General features: G+C 40.6%; 4 protein-coding genes across 6 annotated transcripts; 1 reads left to right on the top strand and 3 right to left on the bottom strand.

Annotated features, from left to right (window-relative positions):
* Positions 1–366: 366 nt before the first annotated feature.
* LOC135341451 (uncharacterized) lies at positions 367–2,000 on the bottom strand. Its single transcript, XM_064538010.1, has 4 exons — positions 1,484–2,000; positions 1,318–1,422; positions 1,146–1,221; positions 367–1,056 (listed from the first exon to the last, which is right to left on the bottom strand). Exons 1-4 carry the CDS (start codon positions 1,736–1,738, stop codon positions 533–535), a joined length of 960 nt encoding a protein of 319 aa, XP_064394080.1. The 5' UTR covers positions 1,739–2,000; the 3' UTR covers positions 367–532.
* Positions 2,001–2,186: 186 nt separating this feature from the next.
* Positions 2,187–9,177, bottom strand: LOC135341446 (RCC1 and BTB domain-containing protein 1-like). Of its 2 annotated transcripts, none has more exons than XM_064538002.1 (14): positions 8,972–9,177; positions 8,637–8,884; positions 8,350–8,579; positions 8,039–8,129; positions 7,586–7,758; positions 6,138–6,280; positions 6,019–6,082; positions 5,813–5,939; positions 4,886–4,941; positions 4,603–4,673; positions 4,159–4,215; positions 3,860–3,960; positions 2,956–3,086; positions 2,187–2,476 (listed from the first exon to the last, which is right to left on the bottom strand). In XM_064538002.1, exons 2-14 carry the CDS (start codon positions 8,875–8,877, stop codon positions 2,336–2,338), a joined length of 1,626 nt encoding a protein of 541 aa, XP_064394072.1. In that variant the 5' UTR covers positions 8,878–8,884; positions 8,972–9,177; the 3' UTR covers positions 2,187–2,335. The 2 variants fall into 2 exon arrangements, with proteins under 2 accessions (XP_064394072.1, XP_064394074.1); XM_064538004.1 differs by having other exon boundaries at positions 8,976–9,177.
* Positions 9,178–9,275: 98 nt separating this feature from the next.
* LOC135341440 (uncharacterized) lies at positions 9,276–14,916 on the top strand. The gene is made up of 9 exons (XM_064537997.1): positions 9,276–9,479; positions 11,378–11,499; positions 11,644–11,757; positions 11,879–11,944; positions 12,014–12,082; positions 12,339–12,486; positions 13,136–13,271; positions 13,422–13,618; positions 13,745–14,916. The coding sequence occupies exons 1-9, from the start codon at positions 9,380–9,382 to the stop codon at positions 14,779–14,781; spliced, it is 1,989 nt and encodes a 662-aa protein (XP_064394067.1). The 5' UTR covers positions 9,276–9,379; the 3' UTR covers positions 14,782–14,916.
* Positions 14,917–15,188: 272 nt separating this feature from the next.
* LOC135341450 (uncharacterized) lies at positions 15,189–18,489 on the bottom strand. 2 transcript variants are annotated; one of them, XM_064538008.1, is made up of 10 exons: positions 18,262–18,489; positions 17,957–18,039; positions 17,386–17,458; positions 17,177–17,287; positions 16,812–16,925; positions 16,473–16,690; positions 16,197–16,326; positions 16,100–16,131; positions 15,906–15,981; positions 15,189–15,838 (listed from the first exon to the last, which is right to left on the bottom strand). In XM_064538008.1, exons 6-10 carry the CDS (start codon positions 16,680–16,682, stop codon positions 15,318–15,320), a joined length of 969 nt encoding a protein of 322 aa, XP_064394078.1. In that variant the 5' UTR covers positions 16,683–16,690; positions 16,812–16,925; positions 17,177–17,287; positions 17,386–17,458; positions 17,957–18,039; positions 18,262–18,489; the 3' UTR covers positions 15,189–15,317. The 2 variants fall into 2 exon arrangements, with proteins under 2 accessions (XP_064394078.1, XP_064394079.1); XM_064538009.1 differs by having other exon boundaries at positions 16,812–16,875.
* Between the last annotated feature and the right edge of the window lie 59 nt (positions 18,490–18,548).

Below are 18,548 nucleotides of genomic sequence, written 5' to 3'. Positions count from 1 at the left end.
TCAATTCCATGCAGGCCCCCAAAGAAAGGGGGAAACTAATATCACAATGCATAATGCTTGGAACGAGGCTACGCTAAGAGTAATAGCACTTTGAAGTGCAATCATTTCTCGTTCTGGTAGTAGTGAGAGCACTATACTGAAAGCCTCCCAAGTTATGAGTAAATAAAAGTTTGTAGTCAACATGGTTAATAGATTTCCCCCCTAATGTTACATTAACTAAACGCAGTGAGTGTACATGTTGATATGTATAAAAAATTGCTTATTCCCTATTTATTTGCATTCGACCCTTAATTCCCAAAGTCAACAAATACATTCACTTTCTTAATTTATGTCTTTGCAACACAGCATGCGCACTGGCTCTTGAGCTTGTTCAGATACAACGTTATGTGAAATTAGCATGTGATGGTACTTGTACATTAGAATAATTATACATAAATTAAATTATTGCATACATACTTACATCAATAATTACATGAATAGTTAAAAAAATGATTATGAATATATAGAAGAGGGGGTTTGAAAACTACTATGTTCATTGATTAGTATTGTAATAACGATCATAGTCTTGCTGTGTCGGAGGATTGGAGAGCATTCGAGCTTTGCTCCATTCACATTTCATTTCTTTCATTAGATATGCTGAGAAGTAAGTTATGGTGTCCATACCACCTGGGCAACATGGAGATCTGTCTTCTTTGACTGGAACATTCATCGAGATCTTTCCTCCTGCACAAATTTGCACAATATCTCCTAAGAAAGTTGAAGTTTTCGACATCTTATTCGTTTCACCAAGAGAGGATATAGACTCTAGCTGCAGTGTGTCTTCCTCCTCGCCGCAGTTTCTCTCTACTGTGAGTTGGTGCAGTACAAACTGATGCTGGGCAGTTTGTATGTAGTCAAAAAACATCTGGCTGGATACATAGTAGTATCCACACTTCGGCACGTAAAGCTTTTTATCGGTCTGATTAAAGTACATTCCACCATCCACAAAAGCTCCCCTTCCTTCTGTGCACATCCAGTGTGACTGGTAGCCCCATGCATCGGCTGAGACAGATGGATCTGTGACGAAAAAATATTAGGCAGTGGGTGTCATAAGATCTTTGTGCATGGTCGGTCACATGCTATAACTAACACTAAACGGAATATACCTGGATTGCTTGGAGAGGGAATGTTCCTTACATTCCACTTTGCACCCTGTCCAGTGATGTGGGCAGCTGGATGAGACTGTACATGGAAACACCGCAACATAATCAATTATTTTGATCAATAGTAATGTGATTACAGTCCCTAAGCTACGTGGAAGATTATAATTATGCTTACATCATTGGTCATTAGAGAGTAGCAAGAGTTCTCTCTGTTGTTGCTATTCATCCTCCTCCCCTGCATGGAGGCACGTCCTCGCTCAGATCTGCGACTGCGGACCAGCTGCATGAGGAGACACAATATCACATGCATGCAAAATGTAAACAAGTGTATAAACACATACCTCGTTAAACATTGCTGCTTTTTTCTCCAGGTTTGCGACTGTATCTCCAGCAACTGGTGTGCTACTACTTCTTGAAACTGAAAGAACAGCTGCAACTGCACACACTGCTGCAAACAGAGCAACAACGGCTATCACAACAACAGAACCGAGGAAAATTTTCAGTTTGTTGCTGCAGAAGTGTCCGTTGGGGTTCTTTCCATCGGCAAGTTGCTTGCCTTTATGAAGATCTTCGCTGATCGTTTGTGATGTACTCATGTTTGTAATTTTGTGCTTTGAAACTTTCTTCTTTTTAGGTGTCTTATTTTTCTGAGCTAACCTATCTGACTGCCATAGTTTTATAGTTACAAAATGCTTTGCTGGTTTTGTAATCTGAGGGGACTAACTCCATTAGAATGTACCTTAACAGCAAGCATGGGTTTTCCCTATCATTTCCATTTCATTATGTCAGCTCAATTGGTAAAAATAACATTATTTTTTTCTAAAGTGTGAATTTGTTTATTAGAAAGTGGGTATGGAATCGAAGTTATGCAAACATCATACTTATATGTACACAACACTATGGTTAGTCTCATGAATCAGCCGCCCTTCCTCCCCTATAGGAAGGGCAGCTGATTCATGAGACTACACTATGGTATCAAGGTGGTTACATAATGCCCTACAAAGCTAGCTATAGCTCCACGATCAGTGAAAGCAAATGATGTAATTTGTTAATTTTAACAGTTATGTTCAACAGGTTGAAACAATGAAATAAATAGTTTGAAATAAGTATTGAAAGTACATAATCTTGACTGAATGCTTAAAAAATCACAATCTTATATCGTGATAATTCCTATTGAGTCATGGGTTAAAAAGTCATGAGTTAAATGCTCCTAGACCTGCCGCTTTTTGTACAAAGTTCTTTGCTAGTGAGCTTTCCAACTGGTCAAACGCTTCTGATTGGACGATTTGAGTCATGTGATTAAGTGCGAACCTCATACACTGGTCGGTCAACGCCTGCAGAGAAAAACAAAGTTCAATAAAACTTTTAGTCTCAACTGACAATAAAATTAATGCTATTGTAATCACAACAAAGGGTGGTATACACTTCAGGGAGGAGCACATTATGCTTTTGTAACGTCCCAAAATTCTATTCCCAAATTCTCGAGACATGCTAATTAATACAATTTTTCTCACAAATTCAAATGTATGTCACTGTTTAAGAGCACAGATAGCTGCTACACGAACACAGCAGACACAACACTATGAAGTAGCTTCAGCTTCCCCTATACATAAGGGGTTGTTAGCAAACGTGCTGTTCCAACTCCACTCTTAGTAAACTTCTTCAATCTGAGGCCTCAGTTCAATTAGTTCAGCCATTTAGCTATGTGAAAAAGGGGCGTGACACCTCTCTAGGTAACATTATTTTCTGGGGGAGCAAGGCCCAAAGAAATTCCTGCATAATGTGCACCTCCCTAATACACTTGCACACTTGCCTGTGTTTTGTACTTGTGTGCCACTGCAAAGAGAGTGATGGCGTTGTCGACAGTGACCCGCTGACAAATGAGCCGCTCGCACTTGTTCTTGAGGTCAGTCTCACAGTACGAGTCAGCTAGGTCCAGTATACCTGTATGTGGATGCTACCATTATATCCTGATCATTTCCAATGTCATGTCATGCAGACAATTAAGTGCTCTCTAGTGATTACACTGGAGCACTACAGTAGGTTACCAGTGTTCTGATTGTTAGTCTAATTCCAGAGTGAAGTACTGGGAAAACTAGAAGTAGAGGGTATATTTTGGATATGGATTGCTTTTCATCTCTAACCACCTCTTAGAAGAATACACAATAATAGTCGTTGTATAGTAGTGTAAAGGCGTTGGGAATGGAATGTTTTCTTTGAATGAAAATAAGCAATCAATGGCAAGGTGGTGCACATGAGGAAAAAGCACGCCTAATATAAAAGTCCCAGTACAGACAAAAACACTGCCGAATAAAAGTCCCAGTACAGACTAAAAACACTCCCTTGTGCGTACTTCAACACTACCTAGGAATGTGATACATATTTACAACTTGGAATCAACTGTCTAAAAGTCCCAGGGATTTCAAATTGTAAACTGTTTCTGCAAAGAGCTACTTCTGAGTCATTCTTACAGACTTTAGGGATGCAAACACAACACACACCGACACTCCACTGGATACTTACAATATGACATACATGTATGGCTGCCTATATAGTAATCATATTATGGTGTCTCCATAATTTTTTTTCATCTGGTTCTCAGTAAAAACCATGGGGAGGGAAAAAATGCTCAATTTTTAGGATGGCTCATCTAACTAGAAATTGGACCAGTGCTCAAAATTACTGAGCCCCACCCCTATGCATGCAGTCACACTCACCAATGGCCTCCTCAGTGCTCGAGACTTCTATCCGGTCAGTGTACAGGTACTTGAGGAAAGCGTAGTAGATGGAGTAGGGGAAATGGCAGATTTCGATGGTGCTGCAGCATACAAAATAACAATTATCATTGGAGGTAGGAAAGGCTTGATAATGAAACCATGATATTTGGAAAACAACTTTAACACAATCGAATAACACGCCAACAATAAGTACACCACCAATTACATCATTAGCTTATCAACGGGAAAATCCCTTCTGCATGCACTATAACGAATGTGTATGCATGGTCTTCACTTACTCTGACTGGCCCTCATTCCACCTCCCTTGCTGGAACATGGAGTAGAAGTGCTCACACCTGCACAGAAATGTATCACAACAGTTATGTTAGATAAAGGGGATATTTACAGTCCATAAGCTCAATCTGCATCCCCAGTCCCTTTAGGTTCTCATTGTATAGGTTCCCATTTGTAATGTGGTTACTGGTTGGTTGGTTAGTTGATTGATTGATTTAAAAGGGAAAGACTCCAACAAACCACTTAGCTGCTAAACTTTTTGTGTGGTTTTCACTTATAAATATGGCCTAGAGTAAACAGTGGCAGATACTGGAACTACCCTTAGGCACTAGCAACCTAACTTTCACAGGAAATGGCTTACTATGCAACTGTGTGTAATTAAGGTGTTGTTCCTAAATTCCATGAACAAAAATTAATGCTTTGCTCATGTTGTAGTTTTTTGTGCTTACCTCATTCTGAGAATGGCTCTGTGTACATGTATCTTCTTACCCTGGACTATCACAGCCAGATCTGAGGTGTTCTGTAGTGGAGCACACACACACAACACATTACAGCCGAATGCAACCCTACCAGTACAACACATGGTTGTAAATGAACAGGGAAATCTTTGGATGTGGTTTAGGCTCTTAGAATTAGAATATAAACAGATGTACACTATACACCAGCCAGCCAGCCAGCCAGCCAGCCATTGAATATAAATAGCACATACGTCAATACCAATACACTACTCACAACGTCATCAAACCGCTCGGCAATGCACTTGACCAGTCCTCTAGCCTCCTCCTTCTCTGCAACCACAACAAACACATGCCCCTTATATACATACATGTATGCATAAAATATATATACTATATAAAGGTGGGACATTATAGTACACAACACAGGCTGCAAGTGCTTCATCACCAGAGGTGACCACGTGGAACAGTTGGCAAGCCATTATATTTTAAGGCTTGGTTTAGCCATAGATTGAAGAGTTAGAGGGATAGGAAACGGAGTGGTGCACGTGATGATTTTACATTGAATCTGCTGCAGTGGAGCCTCGAAAATTATCCGCGTTACGCCCTATGAACGAGGCTATTAAGCACATTTTTGCCTGGTAACTCCCAAAGCTGTGTTTCCTCGAGACATCATCTCTTTCTAGCAACTTATAAAATGCCTAGTCCATGAGCCACGTGTAGTACTTGCTAATGACTGACCACACCCAGTAAAAAGAGACTTTCCAATAAAGTTATATGTTCCCAAGGCTGTTTTAGAGCTATTGGAACATGTAACGTGTAAGCGTGCTGGTTATGACTACTACAATAGGTATAGACCTTGAAATATAAGTGAGTTGCACGGACTAAGCACAGTTACTTGTAGTTTATTGCACTGGGTGTAGAAATAGATATTGTTGTGATGGCCTCGATTAAACCGCAGCGTAGCGCGGATGTTACTCGAGATACCAACCGTTTCCTATCCCTCTAACTCTTCAATCTATGGTTTAGCAGGCCCTCAAAAATGCATTTAGTACAGTTAGCACACGTACAAGCTTGGTAAGCTTGCCAGTAATAGGTTAGGTATCATGAGGATGGTTAACAATGCTGCTCACCAATCTATCACATAGCTAGAGGCTACCTGTTAATTTAGTGACCCCCGGCCACTACTGATACACCCACTCACCTGTTGTGATGGTTCTCCACATACTGGAGGGGGTGGCAAAGCAGGCAAAGATGTCGTCCAGGGAGGAGAACTTGGTCTCCAGGGGAGACAGTACACTCTGACCACGACACATGCCCCACATGAACACCTGTGAAAATACATACTTTATAGTGGTTGGTGATCCAAAAATGCAAATCTTTGGTCCCTCAACATTACCAAATTTGTACCTTTTGATTGAGTAGGGTGGCAGCAGAGATGTGACTGTTGTGGCTGGCTGCTATCTCTACAAACCTACAAAACACAATCAAATCTCCCAGACAGCTGTGCATATAAACACCTAGCTAACCTTCCCAGGTCTCCGGCCACCTGTGATGGCATGAGGAGGTTGGTCTTTGTCCCGTTTCCCAGCTGACCATACACGTTAGAGCCCCAGGCATACAGCTTGCCATCGTCAGTGAGGGCCAGGACATGAGCATACCCACACACTACCTGTGAGCATGCAGGAAATTAGGTAATGATCTAATCAAGTTATAATTGGTAGAGGTTCTGACTTTAATAATGACAAATTAATCACAATTATAGTGTATGGTAAAGGGTCATCGTCACCACATGTACAACAACATTAATTTAATATACGGCATATTGTAAAAGGAGGAATGCGGAATGGAATGAAATATGGAACGGAACATGGAACAACAGATATGATGGTATCAGAGAAGGTACGATAGGTGTGGTGCAGCTCAGTAATTGAATACTAATTATCCGCCCACGTACAACTTTTATTGCCGATTAGAGGCTAATTGCTTGCTAATTAGTGAGCTGCATCACGTCTGTTGTACCTCCTCTGGGATGGTATAGCAATGGTATATAGAATCTGAATGGGGGGGGGGGGGGGAGATATACACACACAGAACTTGACACAGTAAAACAAAGCTCAGTATCTTCTATTCTTACATTAGATCTCAGTTGAACATAATTATTTCAACAGCCATAACTTTATCATTAATCCAATTTCAACAATTGATTTTCTGATTAATATGATGTGCAACATTTTGTTGGGTACATAATTTCCTTGGACCATGGGCTATATATAATTCATAGTATTTGGCAAATTCTTTCATCTTCCGAATATGAACTTTGATGATAGCATTTTAAAGGTCTCTTTCTAAGCTTTCAAGTTATGACAGCTGAAAGAGTCTCCAAACCATTGATTAAACGGAGCCGAGGTGGGGGTTGCAGTTAAACAGCCGTAACTTTTAAACTTTTATCAATTACCTTATTATGGGTACTAATTTTAGCAAATTTGTAATTAACGCTAAATTAAGTACACGCTAATAATAAAACGCAATTATTTAATTATGAATCTCATAAAAAAAATAAAAAAAATGTTTTCTTCTTTTTTTCTAATGTACTAATGTAATGTACTTTTGAGAGTATGCTAAGCAAGCTAGCCCTTTTCATCTGTATCTGACTCCAAACTTTCCATTCAACCTTAAAACTCATACTTGTACATCTTTGAGAATTATATTGTGGTAATGAATTTGCTACAAATCCGCCAAAATTAGTACCCTAAAAACAAACGCTAAAATTAATACCCGTCTATAATAGTAACATTAAGGGTATTACTCATAGATAACTAGTCTTCTGCATAAAAGGCTTAATTCTGCTATATCTGTATAATTATGTACAGAGCATCACCTGCATGCTTTCTTTTTATCATAATTATTCCGTTCCATAATTCATTCCAGTCCGCATTCCTCCTTTTACAACATGCCTTTATAATTATACACTCACTTCCTTGATATACACGTCATGCAGTTGTGCTCTGCGTGGAGTGCACTGATTGGAGTAAGAGCCGATCCCGAGATGTCCGAACCCGTTGTATCCCCAGGTGAAAACCTCCCCCTTCTGTGAGAGGGCCAGTGACGAGGCTTGGGCACATGACACAGATACACACCCCACTCCAACTGTGAGGAGAACAAAGGTATTAAACTATAAGGAACTGCATAAATTATGTAACTGTAGGGTGTATAGGAATGTCTATACTAGAAGCTGTTTCGGACATCACTTAATATTACACCCAGAACCTTTCCCCACTGGAGCTAGTGCAGATCTAGTCCGGAGGGCTAAATTGTACACAGAAAGCAGCACTTAGGCCACCTACTAATGAGTGGACAAGGTGTGGTCCATTAGAGGTGGTCTGTGCCACACACAAAACAATGGAACACGCGTCTCTACAGTACACACCTAGTACATCCTCCACTCGTGTTGGTGTGGTATGGTTGGTCATGTCTCCTGACCCCACCTGTCCGTAGTTGTTGTAGCCCCAAGCATACACCTACACAGTGTGTACAAGAAGAGAGAATTATGCATTTATAGTACCTTAGCAGCCATGATAGAAACAATATCAAGTGCGTAGCCATTGATTTTATGCACAACATGTACAGAAACCATCTCTACAGCTTCAATGAAGTCACAATGAAGCTAGAATATTGAATTGTCCTAGTTAGAGGAAGTAAGAATGGTTTCTGATTGCATTAGATCATTTCATCACTCACGTCCCCTCCTTGCGTGAGAGCCAGAGTGTGGTGACCCCCACACGCAACTTTCGTCACCTTGACCCCCTCAAGCACCCCCTGGATTCTCTCGGGAGTGCATCCCTGTCCAATTATGATTGACACTCCCTGCCCCAACTGTCCATATCCGTTATGCCCCCAGCTATAAAGTTGTCCATCCGTAGTTATGCCAATCACATGCGGTCCACTTCCAAACACAAACTGAGAAATACCTGGTGAGAAAATTATTTTTTGACGAGTGTATTCGTGGTATGAAAATGATGTCATACCTTTATTACAGAGCTGCTCCACTTTCTGTGGTAACAGAGAGCTCCTAGAGTCGCCGATACCAAGGCAACCGTTGTCGTTAGCCCCGAGAGCATACACCTCGTTGTCCTTGGTCACTAGTAGGGCTTCATTAGCTGCCGAGCCAAACACACATGCCAATTTGACATTCTGTAAAAAGTTGATATCAAGTAGACTGAATATTGGCCACATCAGCAACTTTGACTCTCTCATGGACCAATCCATTTCCAAGCTGCATGTCATGAATCAACCACAAGGATGCATAACCCACAACAGTGACTAAAACAGACGACAAATATAGTAGGTGCACCAAACTCACCCACTTTTAATTATCTCAGGTCAAAGTTTTATTAATGTTATAAATGTGCCCAGCTTGACAATCACACATGCATCTTGAGTGGATCCTGGGGAGCACATTCAGTAGAGCAGCCAATATTCAATTGTTTATAGTGTCTCCTCTTCACAGCTAGCTAGCTCATGAGCTTCTATGTTTACCATGTACCAGCAGACCAGCTAGCCCAGGCATGCATGCTGCCACACCTCCGAAATTTGCACTTTACATTTCTATCTTAGCGAAATTTGTTTTCGGACACACCCCTTTTGATAAAAGAAGGCGTTGCCTCCAGTCTACACGTGGTTAGAGATCATCAATTTGCCATATATACTGTTAACCTCAGGATTCAGGAACCAACCATTAAAGTAAATACAGATTGTTGCAGCAAGTGAGATGTTTAAGCGCAGAGCTCTAGACTTAACGGAGGACCTCTTGCAGGGAGAGCAAGCTGTGCATGATGCTATTATCAAAGTGTCATCTTCCAGAACAAAAGGTGAGCTAGCTTTGTAAACAATTAACCAGCTAGCAAACCATACTTCCAGTATACCACCAAACCATGCTTGTTCAGCTAGCTGCTGTGATTATTGCAAACATGGCCATCACTGTAAAGTACTCGGCACACACATACTTGTGCAGTGCATTCTGCAGCAGTTTACAGTGCAGAGGATTTCAAGTTGGTTGACTGTTAGTTAATTAAAAGTACCACTATTGCATTAGTAGGAAGAAACACACAGTGTGGTCGTGACTAACAGTCAACCAACCTGAAATCCTCTGTATATCAAAGTGAGCATGCACTAGTCTAAGAGAGCCATTACAGTGGCAGTCATAGTAGAATGTGATTTCCTACTTACGTGGTAGGTGAAATCATGGCTGTTAGCTTCTGGATTAGGGTGGATTGGTGTACTTCTGGTTATCATCATATTATCATGAAAGGATGGTGTGAGCACTGTGACGTGTGTAAGCACATAATTGCTTAGCAACTATTACCACATTAGTGGAGGGCCCCCTAAGATCATGCACACTTGTACAACATCTGGCTATTTACTGCAGCTGAGCATTTACTGCAGCTGAGCAGCACTATGCTCCCTCCTTTGTGCTTACTCCACACTTTCCTTAATCATTGCTAGGTTACCATTTTAGTACCTTTCGCAATGATGCACTCTTACTACCGAGATATTGTTCTATACTAGTTCATGATTACACACGCATTGTGTTATTAATATGATTGTAAACTAAGGTGGTTTACAAACTTATTCCCTGTAAGGTAGCCAGCCATACAGTGTGTTTTGCAGAATCTTTGCAACATCAACAAAAAGCGTTGAGGGTTGAGTGTTATAATGGAAGACCAGTGGTGCAAAGTATATGGAACGCTCAACTCTATTGTTGATGTTGCAAAGATCCTGTAGTTTCAGTATAATTCTGAACATCGTGTATTAATTAAGCAAGCTTACCATCCCTTCTTGAAACCAAACTATGATGTATATGTGGTTTTACATTATTTCCTGCCATTCCTTCAAGAAGTCCCGAGTCTCTTTCATACGCAGTCCTTTCTTCCTTTTGTATTAAGTACCATAGCAACTCGTAATCTCTGCCCACAGTGAAAGTGCTAAATTCAATTATGTAGAGATAATAATATAATTGATCAAACAACAGCTTATAATTATCCTCATTATCTGGCACAAGATCCCCATTTGTTACCAATTTGTGTAAACTACAATAGCATTAAGATAAATTATGATTGTACGAAGCTGCACCATACTTTAAATGACTGTATTACTAGAATATTTTGTGGGTAAAAACCTTTACGAATGAGCCAAATCAGCAGAAAAATTGGCCCTTTGCAATCTAATTGCATTCTGGCAAGAATCGTGTGTACCAGTACTAATGTAGGTGTTACGATTTTATTGTGATCAAAGCTCACTTATGTTTGTTGCTCGCAAAACATTCTAGTAATATTGTATGCAGTGATTCACACTTGTGTGCTTCATGTAGCCTTCTGATCAGAAAGCCTTCAAATGTAACTTCATTCAGCAGTAGATCCTGTTAGTATTTATATGGATTGGCTGCACACTTGTGTACACACTGTGACTCTAAAGTTTGGAAACTTTATAGCAAGACTCTATAAACTTGTATACCAACAATCAGTCATGCTGTTGTATAGTTTTGTGTACATGGTTGGTTTCTTAGAGCCGTGTTGTAGTTGCTAAGTTATGCACCTGTGTCTATTTATATATAATATATACTGCACAAGTGTTGCATGTGTCTGTTACTATTCACAGTTTGTATGTCAGCTCACACAATCGGATATCTTTCCTCCTATATATGTTATGCCCCCCCCCCCCCCCACACACACACACACACACACACACACACACACACACACACACACAGCTCACACTCTGCTGTTGAGATGGGCCAGTGGCGAGGATAACTCTCTCATCTTCTCACTCTTCAAGAGGTTGGCTGACATTCAATGGATGTACAATGAAGCTACAAAGCAAATGGCTGAGAAGGTACATCTACCCATGTAAACTACATAATTATTATAACTATTTTGGCAAAGGCTTTATTGAATTATCAAATTGCACTTGAATCTTGCTTTTTTATTGTGGCCTGGGGTAAATCAATTTCAGTGGTTTCTGTTTCCCCTATTATAGCATTTGCGATTGAGTAAAGCTTTCAAGCAGATCTTCCAAGAGGAAAAAGTGCTGGAGGAATCAAGGAAAGAGTTACAAGGGTCATCAGCAAAAATAACCAAACTTCAGAAACAGGTAATAACTCTATACGTTGGTACACCACTTGAAATATATAGTGTTCTAAAATAATATAATATATGTAATATGGTAGTTGTGTGATTAGACTTTTAGAGTGCTGGTTTATTTTGAATGCCAGGTTGATGTTGCTAGTAAGAAGGGTGACCACCTGAAGAAGCAGTCACTGGAAGCAGACCTAAACACTGTAAGTGTAGATAAACATTCCTATATATACATTGTAGCCTGGCCTTCAAATCAATGTGTTTGTCCACAGCAAACTTCTTCGTGTGAGAGCCTCACTGCAGCTGTTGAGATCAAGGCCCAAAAACACGAGCTGTACAAGGTTGGTTTTGTTTGTTTACCACTTGTCTGGTCTAACATGACCACCTTCCTTTATGGACACTATGAACACATCACCAGCTGTAGCGTTACAGTACATACATGTGTATCGAGCTATTCTTGGGTGAACAATACCTGACACCTTAAATGTGCTGTATGGTACAAACTTCCATTAAATGCCTCTGATTTGTGCTAAACTATTGTGCATGCATAATTATCGAGTGTGCAGCTGAGACCATATAGCACTCTGTTTCCTGCAGATTAGTCAGTTGAAGAAAGCGCTCGTGTGTCAAGCGGAGGGAGTTATCACTCTCTCTGGCCACTGTCAGCAGCTGTACGCCTCACAGATGCAGCTCATCGACCTACTGCCGGACACACCCCTAGAGAGCTCAGACATGATGGCAGAGGGTGAGTATAAGATTAAAGGGGCATCCTCATTAACAAGTTTTGTAAGGATTGTGCACTATCTCAAATAAATTCTCTTATAGACATTGCCTCAGGCCTTAGTTAACGTCAAGTCACTGATAAGTCACATTGTCACTTGCTGAGAGTTTGTTTGCTTCAGTTCTTAGCCAAATATTTGTCTACGAAATGATTTCTCGTCTTTGATGCAATGTAATTATAGGGATTGTACAAGTACATGAGGTGTGGTGAATGCCATGTTTAACCTTTCTTTTAAGTTGGTTGCCAAGGAGATGTTGCATGCTGGAATGTTATTTACTTTCAGTGTTGATTTTATAATTCTTTACAGTCGATGTTTTGCGTTGTGTAGCTCAACAGCTAGTCTAATGCAACTGTCAGTCTAATGCAAAACTTACACAGACTTCCAATGATTTGTAGTTTGCCCCACCTGTATTTGTATTACCTCTTAATTAGCTTAGAAAACTTACAATCATTCAATTAGCTCTCTCACACTCAATTCAATTTACACTTGAGGGTTTGTATAATTACAGTGCTTTGTATCAAAGTCTGCTAATTGTTTACATTGTTATTTGTAGCTTATCTAGCTACCTGGGATGTGACATATCATTTAGATACACTTTTTCCCGTCCTGCAGAGGTTAACCGTCGCATGACAGACGTTGTGAAAAGGGTGTCAAACTTGCTGGACTTTCAACCTCCCCCCCACGTTGGTATGGACCAGAGCCCCCCCACTGAGAACTCCGACAAGACCATCCCCCTCTCTGCATTTGGGTACGTGTGTGGCTATAACATTCGTAACCATCATTTTTTAAACTTTACCCTTACAAGCATGGATTCTCAGACTTTGTTTAGCTTGAAGTGAACAAGATTGTAGCCAGTGTATGTACGTGGTTTGTTTTATGTATGTGGTTTGTTTTTCAGGGTGCTCTTGAAGCGTCACAAGTCAGCAGAGAATCTTGGGACAGTGGAGCCCAAGTCCCAACTGAAAGAAGAGGTAGTTCGACCGGAGGCCAACTACACAAAGGGCATGTACTGTGAGATAATGATCCCTGAACCAGGCTCCAGTAGTGCCTTCCCCACCGTCCACAATAGCCCTATTCCCATGAGGAGGTCGCAATGTAAGTATGTGACAACATGTGTTTTTAGTTAGCTTACTTTGAGGGTCCATATTCTCGAACACAAAGATTTGTAGCTGGCAGAAAACTAACTCTATCGTGAGCCATTATCCTTTTCTTCATCTGCAGCGAGCTCCAGTCCTGCAACTAGTTGTCGAGTCATGCCAGAGAAGCACCGAAGTGCCATACTCGTGGACACATACAAGGAGCCTAGTGACGGGCTATTAGGAGCAGCTGTTCCTCTCGACACAGACTCAGAGACAATCTCCATACCAGACACAAGCTCGGAGGACTTACCTTGTGATGAAGAGTTGGATCAAGGATACGCTCAAATAACCATACTCCCCTCCCCTTCGGCAAAGAGCAGCACATCAACCAGTCCCGATATTGACAACTGCAATGGCTACGCTAGACCTGCCGATGTTGTCCCTTTCGAACCACTAAATTACAACTGGGACAGGCAGCATCGAATCGGCAAGAGGAACATGGCCAGTCCACCAATACCTGAAGGAAGGAGTGTCTCTCCGTATGAATCAATCAACAATATTCAGAAACTAAAGAAAGAGCAGCAAAAAAAATTGAAAATGGAGCAAGAAAAGATGTCGGAGAAACTTCAGGAGAGTGATGAGCACATTTACTCAAAGCCATTTGATGCTATCAGCTGTAACAGTCCTCTGAAAGTGTCAACAGAGTCGACAAAGAACCAAGTGATTGTGGCCCCACCTATATTACCAAGATCGACTGGAAGATTCCCAAATGAGAAAGCAGTGAAATCACTGCACCAAGCCAACGGAAAAACTGACGAAGAAAACTTATCACCTCCTGCAAGACCACCATTAGGAAGATGCTTAAGTGCTAAGAAGTATAAAAAACTGCCCGCTTCGATTGTGCCTCCTGATGTTGTCATCCCAGGAAATAAGACACATGTTCTTATTGAGCTAGAGACGAAGAAGACACAGCCAGTTGATCAGGGTGAGAGCAATCCAAAGTTCTTTGTGAGGAGTGGGTCAGCCGGATCACTTCGAGGCACCCACTTTAAGCCGATAGCACAGAGAATCAACAAACTGCATTCGGGACAAGCAACTGTGATTAATGGAACTGTGATTAATGGAACTGTGATTAATGGAACCAAGAAACCTTTGCTAGCCCCTAAACCCAGACAGTAGTTATATTGTGTGTTTTTATTATGCTTCACTAATTCAATTCAAGTCACTTTTGTACTAATTCATGAAGTGTGTTTTCAATGACATCGCCTGCACTAAAAGTTTTGTTGTGCAATAAAATTAATTGTAAATATCCTGGTACAATATGCTTGCACATAAACAAAAGTATTCCCAATACAACAATTCATTATAATGATGATCAGAAAACATAGTTGAACAAGGAGTGGGTCAGCCAGATCACTTTGAGGCACCCACTTTAAACCGAAAGCACAGACAATGAACAAACTGCGAGTAACTGTACATGTGATTAATGAAACCAATGCTAGCCCCTAAACCCCGACAATAGTTATATTGTGTGTTTTTATTATTGATTCAATTCAAGTCACCTTTGTATTTCAATTACATCATCATTATTTTACAAAAGTTTTGTTGTGTACATACATACATATAGATACAATGTGCACATAAACAATACATACATAGATACAATGTGATACAATGTGCACATAAAAACAAAAGTGTTCTTACAATGATCGTGATCAGAAAACATAGTCTATTTCTTGAACAAGATAGGCGCCCATGTAGGACTTCTCCTTCAGCACACTGGTTAACAGTTTATCAGGCAAGTTTTGCTCTCGTCTGGGAAGCCTAAACTTTGGGTCCTTTGCCAGAATCATGATTCGAGTTCCCGCTGGAAAATGGAAGAGACCACCTTGGTATAAACCATGCTCCCCTTCACCGGGCGTTCGCTTGTAATTGTGTTGTGTCACTGTTCCTCCAGATTCCGTTAGTTTGGTGTAGAAAAACTCATCCATTGTGCACTCCTCCCCGGGAATACAAGCGGCCATTCGAGCAGCTGTCTCATACGTCTTGTCTGAATCTTGTAGCTTGAACTGCACATGTGAGTAGATATAGTACACACCATCTTTGGGTAGAATGAGGTAGCCAGACGATCGATTGAAGACCATTCCTCCAGATATTATCCCAAACGGATTGTTCTTTCGGTGGGCTCCACATTTCCAGGATCGAGTTATCACAACATAGGGATCTCGGTGGCCCTCTAATTAAAGACAACAGTTTAATTTTCCGCTAATAATAAGCTGGATATAATTATGAGATTTACTTACTTTCCCCAATAGTACTAGCTAGTAATCCTTCATGTATTTCCTCATTAGGCACAATGTGAGCAAACGGTAAGGAACCCTGTGTGGGAGTGAAAGTAATTTAAGAAGATTCGTAATCAATCAAAAACTGAAAGAAAATACTAATACTAATGTGATTTAGGAAATTAGAAACCTTATCAAATTTTGCAAGTTCTCACCGAATAATTGGATTTGGTGGAATTGCACATATCTGTAAATGTAAGAAAAATGAGAGTTTAAAATTTAGAAAACATACGAAATTGGGCACAAACTCACCATCAAACAAAGCTTCACGATCTTCTCTCTGCACACGTACAGTTTCTATGCCAACAACAGCAGGGTGTGTCTTGTTAGGACGATACTTGGAAAAGCTCATGAGACCATCTTTCTCCAGCATATTCTCCAGCTGTATACATGGGAAGAAGGATTGAAATAGAGCAACGTACCACATAACTATCAAGAGAGAAACCAAATACAGTGCACATGCGCATGCACTAAAACTGGAAAGGGGAGGAAATCTGGTTGGATACAATCAATTAATTAGTGGCTGACCTCAGATAGTGTTTCTCTCTCCCAAATTGGGTCATCTTCAACAACGATAACATCTTCTGTTGTTGTCCAGCTTTGGTTGTTGAATGTCAGTATTGACATCACCATGGCGACAGCGGAGAAGAGCATGCAGAGAACAAGGATAGCGGCAATGAGGAGACCCATCTTGCTGCAGGTGGTCCTGTTAGTAGGCAACTGTCGTTCTTTGTCCATTCTCTAGTCTGAGGAAAGTTTGAGTTATGTGAACAACAAGTTTGCAATCATATTTATATGATCGACAAGATATCCCATACATTGGAACTACCCTAATGTGTGCACACAGCCCTTGAATAAAACACTTACATCATGGAATTTGGTTGTGTGGGGGGATGAAAAACTGACTTCTTCTGACTTCCTCTGATAGAATCTGATGTGAAACGGTTAATGAGATTCAAATAGCCCTCAAGCAAAGTTTCCCTGCACATAGATAACAAACAAGGCTAGTTGTGGGCGTAAGGAAATTAACATGATGAAGGTAATACCCACAACTAAACTAAAGCCATATTGCGGTTTTTTAGTTTTCATTAATGATAACCAGCAGTCCCCTACAAACACTTGAGCTTATAGTTGCATTTTGTGGTATTCTGCATGCTGCCCCTTCCAACAAATCTCCATGATGTAAATGCCCCACTATACTGGTCAGAAGAATGAAACAACTTGATCCATACCTGTGGTTTTTAGGTGCTTTCAATAAGCAGTTGCAGACCAGCACACTAGCTCCTATGCTCAGTTCAGGAACAGACAGCAGTTTTTGCGAGCAAGAGAGCAAGTTCTGAAACCTACAGCATGGGTAAGATGCAAAAAAATGTTACTGTATCAATCTATAGTTGCTACAGCTACACTGCAAGCTGAATATCAAAATATGATTATAACAAACCTGAAATCTTGCAAGATTTCTTGCAAGCTACAAGTTCAGCTGTAATGGCTGCAACAGTCTTGGTGTTTACAAGCTAGATGCAAAAGGAATGAAGTGTACATGCCATTGTCATCATATATGGAGTTATATGACAGTACACATACACCGGAAATCATTCAGTTACTAGCGAATATTGTTAAATATTTAACAGTACACTAGCAGAACTTTGGCCTTGGGCGCATGTAGGTATTGATTCTGATTTGTTGATTATCGATTCCCATGGTTTAATACCAAAGCCACAAAACGCCAAGCCATATAGGGATGAAAGTGTACCCAAGAATACACTAGGCCTACACTGGATAGACATACACTGCACGGAACATGCAGTCAATTCCAGTAACTTCAACGTGGAAATGTTGGTTTAGAGACAATGCTCTACACCCAATAAAGTAGTAGTTGCTTTCAGCATAGTACTACACAGCATACTACTCATACATCCCATTTAAGTGTGAAACGTTGACACAGGGGAATTGTAAAGAGAATATAATTATGTGACTGTGTATTGCTGTAGGTACACACACACATATTGTACCTCAACATGACGAGGTTAAAGTGTACCCAAACTGTTGACATTCTGCTGCCTTGACTCCCACAGTTCCCACGGTGAATTGCCAGCTGTAATGTTAATGAGCATTGTTAAAGAAAACACGTACATTGAAGCGATAGAGAGGAAGTGACTCTCTTCACAAAAGGAACATAATGTACTCAGACTTACTAAGGCTTCAGTACCTTCAAAAACCCCACATTCACTTAGGAATAACCACAACACACACAACTTGGTAAATCCAATAACAAGTACCAGATTACATATTACATAATTATAGCTGTACAAGCTACCTGTATAATTGTATACATCCATTGGATCCATCCCACAGTGTTTGTGCACAATAGCTCTCTGAACCTAGTCTTTTCAATATCCAAATCTAGGCTTCAGTAAGTTTTACTGTCTGGAAAGAAACTGGTCTGGCACAGAGATGTCACTGCAATGTCATTGTGCTGTTCATGCAATTTAGTCAGTCTGTGTGCACGTTTTAGGCCTAAAATGTCTTGGGTTATCTCCCCCTTTGCCAAGACAGGCTATGTGTGTTTGCGCATGTGCAGTCAGTCTATTGTCTAAAAACCTA

This window comes from Halichondria panicea, chromosome 9, assembly GCF_963675165.1.
Source record: "Halichondria panicea chromosome 9, odHalPani1.1, whole genome shotgun sequence".
In the NCBI taxonomy this organism is placed as follows: domain Eukaryota; kingdom Metazoa; phylum Porifera; class Demospongiae; order Suberitida; family Halichondriidae; genus Halichondria; species Halichondria panicea.
The sequence above is the reverse complement of the archived record's forward strand: the minus strand, read 5'-3'. Positions and strand labels throughout refer to the sequence as shown.

Excerpts from the sequence above, each read along its gene's own strand:
- LOC135341446 (XM_064538002.1), bottom strand. The coding sequence starts at position 8,877 with ATGGATTGGTCCATGAGAGAGTCAAAGTTGCTGATGTGGCCAATATTC. Across the intron at positions 4,674-4,885 it reads CCGAGCGGTTTGATGACGTT|AACACCTCAGATCTGGCTGT; the intron begins GTGAGTAGTGTA and ends GCTCCACTACAG. Across the intron at positions 4,216-4,602 it reads AGAGCCATTCTCAGAATGAG|GTGTGAGCACTTCTACTCCA; the intron begins GTAAGCACAAAA and ends ATTTCTGTGCAG.
- LOC135341450 (XM_064538008.1), bottom strand. The coding sequence starts at position 16,682 with ATGGACAAAGAACGACAGTTGCCTACTAACAGGACCACCTGCAGCAAG. Across the intron at positions 16,327-16,472 it reads AGAGAGAAACACTATCTGAG|CTGGAGAATATGCTGGAGAA; the intron begins GTCAGCCACTAA and ends CCATGTATACAG. Across the intron at positions 16,132-16,196 it reads TCGTGAAGCTTTGTTTGATG|ATATGTGCAATTCCACCAAA; the intron begins GTGAGTTTGTGC and ends TTACATTTACAG.
- LOC135341440 (XM_064537997.1), top strand. The coding sequence starts at position 9,380 with ATGTTTAAGCGCAGAGCTCTAGACTTAACGGAGGACCTCTTGCAGGGA. Across the intron at positions 11,758-11,878 it reads TAACCAAACTTCAGAAACAG|GTTGATGTTGCTAGTAAGAA; the intron begins GTAATAACTCTA and ends TTTGAATGCCAG. Across the intron at positions 11,945-12,013 it reads TGGAAGCAGACCTAAACACT|CAAACTTCTTCGTGTGAGAG; the intron begins GTAAGTGTAGAT and ends GTTTGTCCACAG.
- LOC135341451 (XM_064538010.1), bottom strand. The coding sequence starts at position 1,738 with ATGAGTACATCACAAACGATCAGCGAAGATCTTCATAAAGGCAAGCAA. Across the intron at positions 1,423-1,483 it reads AAGCAGCAATGTTTAACGAG|CTGGTCCGCAGTCGCAGATC; the intron begins GTATGTGTTTAT and ends CTCCTCATGCAG. Across the intron at positions 1,222-1,317 it reads ACTCTCTAATGACCAATGAT|TCTCATCCAGCTGCCCACAT; the intron begins GTAAGCATAATT and ends TTCCATGTACAG.